The 11,090-nt window shown below is 39.4% G+C and overlaps 1 protein-coding gene across 1 annotated transcript; it reads left to right on the plus strand.

Moving 5' to 3' along the window:
• Positions 1-3,632: 3,632 nt before the first annotated feature.
• On the plus strand, positions 3,633-5,588 carry LOC306694907 (uncharacterized protein; the record flags this gene model as incomplete). The annotated part of the gene is made up of 5 exons (XM_079157960.1): positions 3,633-3,730; positions 4,216-4,317; positions 4,422-4,589; positions 4,717-4,833; positions 5,293-5,588. The coding sequence occupies exons 1-5, from the start codon at positions 3,679-3,681 to the stop codon at positions 5,586-5,588; spliced, it is 735 nt and encodes a 244-aa protein (XP_079014086.1). The 5' UTR covers positions 3,633-3,678.
• Between the last annotated feature and the right edge of the window lie 5,502 nt (positions 5,589-11,090).

Genomic DNA, 11,090 nt, shown 5'->3' on the forward strand with positions numbered 1-11,090 from the left:
ACCTCATGGGGCTATGTGCATTATAGAGTAGACCCTATATACAAACCCAATCCTTCACAATGGCAACCTTCTTAAAACAGCAACGGTGCATTATATATAAATGATATATGTATTTGAAACACTGTACAGTGATAACTAGGTATGCTAATAACATGGAATCTTCAGTGAAAGAGACCTTCACTAGGGACATTGGGGAGGAGACATACTTTATATTTGTTTTACTGTGTTTAAGGGAGTATCCTTTGAAGTTCTGTTGAAGCGAACAATTTAAAGATTATATTAAAAATTAAAAATAAAATGTATGGAATTTTCCTACTACAGTGATACAAATACTATGCGGCCGATGAATTATTCTGTTCTACTTTCGCTGTCATGTGGTGTCTTTTGACATGAACTGTGGATAACTAGACTTGAGACTGCAGGGATATTTCTGATTATATCCAGTGCCCCCTGGTGAGCTCATCTTTGGACCCACTTCACTTCACCTACCAATCTGGCATCGGGGGGGATGACTCTGTCATCTACCTGCTACACAGATGCCTTTCTCACCTGTAAAAGGCTAGAAGCACTGTGAGAGTCATGTTTTTGGATTTCACCAGTGCCTTCAACACCATCCAGCCTCTGCTTCTGAGGGACAAGCTGGAGCAGACCGGGGTGGACCACCACCTCACTGCATGGATCTTGGACTACCTCACCAACCGTCCACAGTATGTGAGGATACGGGAGTGTGAGTCCGACCTGGTGTCCTGCAGCACGGGGGCCCCACAAGGAACCGTTTTAGCTCCATTCCTCTTCACCATCTACACCTCGGACTTCAAATACAACTCTGCAAACGGCCACCTGCTAAAGTTCTCTGATGACTCTGCAATCGTCGGCCTCACTTCCACCGGTGATGACACGGAATACAGGGAACTGAACCAGGACTTTATAGGATGGTGCCAGCGGAACCGCCTCCAGATCAACTCTGGTAAAACCAAAGGACTGGTGGTGGACTTCCGCCGGGGTAAACACTCTGTTGGTCTTAACTTCAGACAAAGTGATCTATTTCAAGCACAATAAATGTGTGCTTAATTATTCACTTCTCTACATATATCCCATGTACAGGTATGCAGGCTATTACATATAAAGAAGTAATAGATGATTAGTTTACCACTTAGAAAACCTTGATGTTCATGTTCAGCATTGTGGGTAAAGCCCTCTGCAGGAATACGATTGAGCCTTCTGCTTCACAGCCCTCAGGAATGCTGACAAAGCAGATTAGTGCGTCTGTTTCGGTCTTCCGTGTCATTCACTCATTACGAAGAGCCTTCCAAAAGTCCAGTCTCCCTTTAACATCTCTAATCCTCATCAATTTGTGCTGCATTTGTTTCTATGTGTATTTCTTCCGGGCTTTGCAGCTCACCTGATATTTGTTTCAGAACTGTGAAAATGTTTCCTTTTTCCATTCGTCTGCAACATTTCCTGACCCCTTTCTGGTGTGTTGGTGGTTTGGTAGGGCATGCAGAACTCTTGATGTTATTTTTAGAGTTTGACCAGCATGCAGTCTTCAGCTTGTTCAACATTGCAAGGTTTGACCTGCAGTCTGACTAGTTTTAAGTGAAAAGATGCCAACTCTAAATGTAGCTGTTAAAGACACCACAACACAAGACTCAGGTAGGCAGCCATTTCCTTCAACGTGACACATTACTCCCCGATGTGGAAATTCGGAATTAAAGCCCTTTGAATCTTATGAGCTATCCTCCCTCTAAATTGGGATCAGAATTTAAATGAAACGGTTGTGTGGTTTTATCACACACTAATTTCCCTTCAGAATTATAGCAGACCAACTCCAAGTGTCACTGACAATATCAGAACATTCTGATTAAAATTTTTTAAATTGCAAGTCTTTCAAATCTCATATATCAGCGAATTTACCATTAAATTCAGATTGGAATGATGGTTTCCAAATGTTGGCAGGATGCTGCTGGGGAGAGAATGGAGAGCTCTGCTCTGCTGGGACAGCCTCGGCCTTATACCTCAGCCGTCTGGTCTGACCCATAGCTGGAAACAGTGGCGTGAGGCGGACAAACTGGATCCCAGTAAGGCCAACTGTACGGTATATAGGAAGCTGTCGTGGTACATACTGGGTGCTGCCCTACCCCTAACCCCAAAATAAATTTTTTATAATACATTTGGGAAACAATTAAATTGTTTGAAGGATGTTGAGCAATTTGTGAAACTACTTTCAAATTTGAATAACAAAAAGGCTATCAAGAGACTTAACAACTGTATGTTTTCGATGTTTGTAATATTTTTTGTCTGATATACACCTGGCTCATTTGTTGCTGTGGTATTTGTATACTATCCCCTGAATAAGGAATCTGTTCCATTGGTTAATAGAATTTCTTTTTTTCATTTTTTTCAAATCCATGGCTGATCTTCTAACCTGCAAAGACTTCTGAAGCTCTGAATCAATGATTAATATTCATATTAAATGACAATTTCCAGAATTTAACAAAAATATCCAATCATTGAATTACACTACATTACAATGAATTACAAATATCATACATTAGACAAAGACTGTAAGAAGCAAAAAAACTGGTGACATCTTGTTATGATATTTCCCTGACTCTTGAGGTAAAGTAACAGATATTTTAAAGATACATTTATATGTACTTACTGCTGCCTTAATATTTTTTAGGAAAAAAAAAAAATTTCTAAATCATATTTCAACTGACTTTTGTTCTATGGCTTGTGAAAGCACCCAAAGAAGATTAAGATAGGATGAAATCAAACAAACCAGATTGAACAGTAAAAAAACCAACATTACAGTGTAGCTACAGTGCTGTGCAAGATATGTAAAACAATTGTAAATTTAACTTGAGTTGAAAATGGATACAGTCATTGAATGGAATGTTTTGTCGGGTTGACAGTTCCAAAACATTTCAACTGATGAAAAACAAGGAGCACACGCAATGCCAGTAAGAGTATAATAATGTGTGAGTAAGGGCATTCCTTTACATAGTACGTCAGACTATTTCCTCCCTGTCAGAACAACGTCTTTCACATTGACTCTATTATTTGTTTTGGCGTCAAGGAAATCTAGTATTTCTTTTCTCTTTGGCTCACTGACGCACGACACAAAACAACAAACTAATTAAAGATAAAAATAAATGTTCTGCTGTGCATTCCTGTTACTTTAAAAGAAGTATTAAAAGGCACTTAAATTACATGACATGATCATGGACTTATTTTCATCGTTGTCCCTTGGAATTACACAATCCACCATCCTTTATTAAGACCTAGACATTCAATCTCTAAAATAAAGAAATAATGTGTTACTAGAAAAGAACTGGTGAAAAAAATGGATGAGAAATATTTTCAGAAAGCAGAAGAGGGTAATGATTATCAAAGACACCCAAACAATCAATAATTCACATTTAAATGTAGACCTTAAGAATCAAGTATTTATACTTTACTATCTGAGTAAACATAAAACATGTAAAAGGGTGTGGGAGGGTTTGTTGACGTGATGCTTTTCAAATAAACAAAAGAAGATATGAGAACACACCCAATGCCCAAGGTTTTTACGCATGAGTTGTACTATTTATACATCACCTTTGCAGTATATAAAGTATTGTGGATATGAAGGTGTAGTATCCAGTAAAACTAATCTACAGTACTTACCTGTTCATCATGATGAAGCTGATCTTTTCTCTGACCCTCTACTTGCTCCTCTCCAGCACAGGTAACTTTACTTTTTCTTAAAATTGTTGTTTAATTTACCAAGAATCTTTTTAAATCCGTACAAATATTCTAGATAACATGAATATAGATAAGACTTAATTGATCCACAGGGGGTAAATTATAGAACAGCAGAAGAAGCAGTCTACAGATGTAGGAAACAAATAAAGGCAATTTAAAATAATAAATACAACAAAATGTGAAAAATAAGTAAATTACAAAATGTATTTCAACTTTAATTGTATATAATGCAATACTTGGGCAAAACACATGACAAGACTTGGCTGTGCAATAGTGCAGAAGAGTCTTGTGGTGCAAATTAGACACTTAAAACACGTTTAACCATAATAACCTCATGTCATTTAAAATCCCTTTACACAAGATGAAGAACAGTTTTCAGCCTTTATAGAAAATCAATACACTTCAGATATTTGATTTGAGATTTGAGATGTGATCGTTACTCATTGACTGTTTTTCTCCCAAATGCAGCTCGAGCACTTCAATGTCAGACTTGCACCAATCCGCAGTGTTCAACCACAGCGCTAGTCACATGTTCCTCAGAGACGATGTGTGTAACAGCTTCCATTCAAGGTAGGCATTTCTTTATACCATGTTCTACTTTTGAGTGAAATAAATGTACTGCAGAGTTTTGTGTTCCTTCTGTAAATATTGACGAACTGCAATTTATTTTGTAGCCACTTCACTTGGAACTCCAGCACAGCAGATATTCAAGGCGTGTGCATCATCCTCCCTGTGTCCAGCCACAGGCTCTCAGACATTTTCAGCCAACTTGGGTGTTTCGAGTTCAGTTGCATCTGCTGAGTGCTGCAACACAGATGATTGCAACGGAGCCACTCTATCGTGTAAGTACAGATGTATAAATACCTAATTTAAGATGAAAAAATCCAAAATAGACTTTGACAAGCTGACATTTTGTGACTTTTAAATGTTCTCTCTTCCTCAAACAAATTATGTCTTTTTCTCTTTCAGTCCCTGCTGCTCAGACAGCTAATGCCCTACAGTGTCTCACTTGTAACCCTGTGACTTCTCAATGTACTTCTACATTACCATGTAGTGGGGTGGAGGACCGCTGCTTTCAAGCGAGTGGTGAGTCTTAATCATACGAAGTTGCCAAAAAATACGTTACAACCTTAAAGTATCTTAAACCAACTACATGTGAGATCTGGAAAATCAACAAGTGGAGGAAAGTAAAGAAGTACATGTCCTGAACTGCTGTTCTAAAGAATTTGTAGTATTTCTATGATATGGTACTTAATACTTATAGTCCACTAAATATCATTGGTAATTTTTTACTGCTGTACAGTCCTATGACTGTTATAGTGACTAGTTACTTCAAGAAAAAAGTCAATACACTTACTTTTTGTTCTAATATTCACAAAATGTCAAAATTCAATAGTATTCAAAGTATAGTAATAACACGTACAAAGTGAAAATACTTGTATTTTTTTAAAGTATATTCTACATAGTGGTATTACGTATTTTAATGAATTAGAAAACTTACAACAATGAAGGCTGTGTAGTTAAACAATGATTTTTCCTCTACAGTGACAAGTGGGTCCAGCACTTCTCCAGCTTTTGGCTGTGCATCTGCAAACCTGTGTGCAGCTGCTGCAAGCCTGGGTAGCCTTCCTTTCTTCCAAAGTGTTGGAAGCATCAGCAGTGGACCATCCTGTTGTGGAACCAGTTTGTGTAATACTGCCACAACAACTGCAGCTCCAACAACAACCGCTGCACCAACGACAACAACTGCTACAACCACATGTACCACCAGTGCCGCCTGCTCTTTCAGACTGAGTGTGATCCATCTGCTGCTCGGACTCATTATCTTTGCTGTCTGTTAGAACAAGGGCGCTTCGACAAAGCACCTATGAAGCTACCAGGACTCTGAAACAGGATTATTATCGTAAAATAAAATGAAAATAAGCAGTGAAAAATATTGTTTTCAATTGAAACAAAATAAAAACGATAACCTATAAGAAAACTAAAACTAAGCTAAAACAAGAAACAAATGACAGCAATAGAAAAGTAAAATAAGGTAAAAATAAAATAAAGTAAAGATGAAATAATTAGAGTTTTATTGTTTCAGCTATAATATATCACTACCAAAAAAAGTAGACTAAAAAAGAGATAATGAGATTAAATAACAAGAACTTGATTTAAATATTTAAGTAAATCAAATGCCAGTTATCCAAGCTATTCAGCTCAGAGTTATTGTTAGAGTCGGACTAATTGCAGGTCGCAAGTTTTCTTGTGAGTGTGATCGTGAAAGAGTACTTAAGTTGATTCCCAGATCACAAGATTAAAACATAATGGCCATTCTAACACAGTTCTTCCATCATTTATTTTGTTTGTGAATATAGCTTCATCTGAGACATCATCTCTGGCACAAAAACATCAAAAGATTCTGTAAAACTAAATATATAAAAACTAAAGCTAAACCTTAATGAAAAATGGAACTAAGCTAAAGCTAGCAAACACACTCTGAAAACTGACATTAACTAAAGTAAAATGAAATCTTAAATTAAAACCTAAAATATAAAATTAAAAACAATTGAAAATGATAACCTTGAACTGCACTCTACTATTTTTGATTTGTGTTTTGCACTTTTTCAAATATATTTATATATAATATGCATATTTATTGCAGTGGTGTAATGTAATGTGACTACTGTCTATGTAATTTAAAACCTGTTGAATAAAGCTTTTCTGATGTTTGAGAACAATGTATAGCTTCTGTGGAGTTTTTATCCAGAAGGTCAAGAATAATGAACTTATGACAAATGTGAAGCCACTTTAATAAAAAGATGAATTTAAATTATTTTTTGTTATATAATTGGTTACACTCAGTGGTATACCACAAATGTCTGGGCCCCGAACATATGTAGCCTCAGTTCATTCCTTTATTCTCCTCACTACTAGGACTGTGGTTACACACATTTCTCCATCCTGAGTTCTTGTTTCAAACTCTTTACAAAGTTATCTTTATCCACATGCCTCTCAACGCAACAGTTCATCTCACATCCAAAATGCACTAATGCAACCTAAATGCCACACAACCGGTAGCCCTCTGGTCTCTGAACTTTCCTCCATGAGGACAATAATTATACTATATGTTAATGAATTACAACCACCAGAAGGAAAAGTAATATCATGCTGGGGAGTAGCTGTGGTCCTTCTTATTTTATTTTTTTAAATTGTTGAGGTGAAGCAGAGTGGAGCAAATACTTTATAGTAATTGTATGTTATGTTGTGAATTAGTTTGTAAATATCTGCAAAATAGATTGTAAATACAGTTTTGGTGGTGGTTGAGTCATATCACTGTCATCGAATGCATTTTGTGTCAAAGCAATTCAAGATTATCCATGAATGGTATTAAATACAGCTTCCCCTGTTTTCACGATGATAAATAACCATGGCATTAGGATAATGATGAAAAAAAAACGTAAATAATGGGACTGATGTTATGACTTTTATGAGGCAGGTGAGTGCGAGGCAGCATGGAAAGGACCTAAATGCCGACAATCCAGGTGAACAAGAACAACTCAGTGATTAATTGAAAATGAAGGTCGGCTTACTGGCATAGGGAGCAAGTACGAAGAGAAGTGAAAGAGAATCCACAGGTGACTGTGAATGGCAGGTGACTACGACAGGTGGAAAAGTCAAAGAGCATCTGGTGGACAGTTATAGAATGGCAATGACTGCAAGGTGTTAAAGAAATGTAAGGGCCTGGGGAAGTGGGAACGGCAGAATGGAGTGGCAGAGAAGCAGAATGGAGTGGCAGAGAAGCAGAGGTAGTGACAATGTTATACCCGTCATACTGTCTTACTTGTTGAATCATTATTGTGTTCATAATAGGACTATTGTTTAGTGGTGGTAAGTAGGAGTGGCAATTCAGCAAAAGCAGGTGTGGTAATGTTCTTAAGGCCCTGGTATACAATCCAATCCTTTCACAGGCTTATTACAGTACTGTGACAGCCACACATACCAGATGTTTGGGGATGTAATGAGAATTTCAACAAATATGCAACAATATGCTTTTGCTATGTGACTTGGTAATGGTTTAGTCTGACAAATTCTGATCGTACAAGCAAAATGAATGTGTTCAGTTTATCTCTTAAAATCCGAACTCCAAAGTGTCGTTTAACAGGAGGTTAAAGTTCTTCTTTAGGATTATCTGACGCACCATTTCAGCTGTTTTGGGTCTGATTTCTTTGACAGAAACTTTTGGTCCCCATGCATCCAACACGTTGCCATTTACATCAACAAGATACTTCCAGAAATTCCAGTCAGGCTCATTTCCAGAAGACTCTGCAGAGAATGAGGGAAGGAAAACAAGTTAATATGTATCAGTTATTGCCATCTTCCTTTGTTCCTTTATGTCATTTCTGCCCTCTTTTACTTATTCTCCTGCTGCCCAAACTGGTTGCAGGGGAAGGCCAGCACATTGAAGTGATACGGCCCAAAGTCCCGCTGGAGCTGCTGCAGGTCTTCGTAGTGCTCTTCAGTGAAGCCACATTCACTGGCTACATTCACCACCAGGGACACCTAAAGCCAAAGGAACACACTGTGAAGACACTACAGAAACAGCCCTTTCTGGTTGATTGTTTCATGGCTGTTTCACCTCAGGGCGTAGTTGTTTTGTTGCACATGTAACTGCACCCTACAGTGAAGTCACAGTGTACTGGCACACCCAGGTGTAGTTTAGCAAAGTTAATTTTAGTATTTCTTCACTTCACTACATCTCATACGGACATATTGTACTTTTACGCCAGTGCATTTACCTGACAGCTGCAGTTGTTGATTACTTTGCAGTGAAAGATTCTATATCAAAGCAAATATGATTCGCTTACAAAATGCATGTTTGCAGTTCCACCAAGTGACTTCCCCACAAAAATTTCTCTCATGAAAAATCTCTCATTTAAATAGCTTTCCCATCATGTAGTAATAATTCAGTTGAAAGCCCAACATATGACTACAAATGTTCATCAGAACTTTGTTTTGTCCTCTTCTTACTCCATTTCAATCAGGAGAGACTTGTTTTATAGTTTAACAATGATTTATTACACATGCAAATATGAAAAGTGCAAAGTCTTTGGCGATTGGACTCCATCATGAAGTACTATCACCGAGGGTAGGGATACTGCGGTCCAATAGGCCTAATCCCCCCTGGAGTCCAGACCCTGGTGGTGGTGGTGAAGGGAGTTGCTCCAATCTGATGATGAATCAGGAGCATGAATGTGATGCTGACTGGAGGTGCCTGGGGTGGAGGCGGGTCGCGTCTGCTTAGCTGAAATGACAACTGACAGCAGCAGAGAGAACACTTTTAAAGTTGACCGCACAGATATGATTGGCTTAAGGAAACTGTGCCGCATCTGGTTGGATAGTTAAATGTGCACTCCCCCAATCAGCTGATAGAGTAATTACAAGGATAGGAGAGACAGAGATTACCCGTTAGTGTCTTCCTGACTGAACTTGCGCTCCATTTCAATCAGGAGAGACTTGTTTTATAGTTTAACAATGATTTATTACACATGCAAATATGAAAAGTGCAAAGTCTTTGGCGATTGGACTCCATCATGAAATACTATCACCGAGGGTAGGGATTCTGCGGTCCAATAGGCCTAATCCCCCAAAAGAAATTTATTTATATAAATAAATAAATACCTTACTGCTGTGGTGAATTTCCTAAGAACATAGAAAATTAGTCACGAGGGAATTCAAGGCTAGAACGTGAGTGAGTAGATGTTAGACCAGAGGTAAGAGGTCAAGGTTAGTCAAAGCCAAGGATAGAAGAATGTCACGAAGGACTGCAGACTAGGACAGGTTGGGTCAGGTTAGACCGCAGATACAGAATAGTGCGGGTCTAGATAGCCCATAGTGACGTATGGTAGGATTTCAACAGATCCCGAAATATATGGTGGGTCGGCCCTGCGGAGGGCCCGAGCGCAGGACGGGATAGGTGAGGGTCAAGCTAGACCGCAGACAAGGATAGGTTGGGTCAGGTTAGACCGCAGCTTAGGATAGTCGGGGGTAACGTTTAGACCGCAGCGCAGAATAGGGGGGTTCAAGGGAGAACGCAGAACAGCATGGTTGGGGGTCTTGCTGCCTCAGCACAACCAGACCGGGCCGCCCGGGAAACTAGAACGTATGTCAAGCTTTTGACAGGTCTCACAACATTCGGACCGCGAAACTAGAAATGATGTCATTCTGACTGCAAAACTAGAAATTCTCTCTTTTCACTTGGACCAGGAAATGAGAAATAGGGCACCTCAGACCCATCTTTCTTTTGGGAATGGAAAGCGGTCCCGTCGGACCAGGAAACAGACACGTTAAGCCAGGTCACGGTCACCTAGGAAACAGTTACGTTAATCCAGGTCACGTTCACCTAGGAAACAGTCATGATAAACCAGGTCACGTGAGACCAGGAGATTGAGAAACAGTGTTAGACCAATCAGATGGGAAAACGGTCGAGTCACACCAGAGGAAAATAGAGTAAGGTAAACACAGCAGGGAGGGCACGGTATTATACCGTGATGAGAGACTATCCATTAGCACGCTAGAGAAATATCTTTAGTGTTATTAGAAGGAACATTTTCAGAAGGATATAATGCTATCCCCTGCTATGAGCCGATACTAGTAATATGACCTATCAATAATATAACAATCGACGTGAACATGTCACCACCACCAGTTATATGCATTCCTTACCGGATTTTAAGGCTTCAATGATCTTGCTTCTCAAGGATGGTGTTGAGATCAGAGTGGACGTAAGACGTGAAGGCAGAGGATGACCAACGACCCAATTTTGTAGGGTAGTAGAGGAGATGCCTTGGTTAGCTGCCGAAGTAGCGGCCCTATTCTAAAAAGAGTGCCCAGAGTGTAGCTGAGGTGAGAAGTTGAGTCTAGTGAGGATAACCTCCAACTGCTACCACATTTTGGATAAAGGAATGTTGCAGGAACTGCTCCCCCAACAACAACCGCTGCACTAACGACAACAACCATTTTTTCAACAACAACTGCAGCTCCAACGACTACTGCCATAACAACAACGACCACCACCCCAAGATCAACAATTGTTGCCCTACTATCAACAACTGCAGCTCCAACAACAACTGCACCAATGACAACAACTGCTCCCCCAACAACAACCGCTGCACCAATGACAACAACTGCTCCTCCAACAACAACCGCTGCACCAACGACAACTGCTCCCCAAACAACAACAACTGCACCAACGACTACAACTGCTCCCCCGACAACAACAACCGCTGCACCAACGACAACAACTGCTCCCCTAACAACAACCGCTGCACCAACGACAACAACTGCTCCCCCAACAACAA

Source organism: Pholis gunnellus (assembly GCF_910591455.1).
Source record: "Pholis gunnellus genome assembly, chromosome: 4".
NCBI lineage: Eukaryota > Metazoa > Chordata > Actinopteri > Perciformes > Pholidae > Pholis > Pholis gunnellus.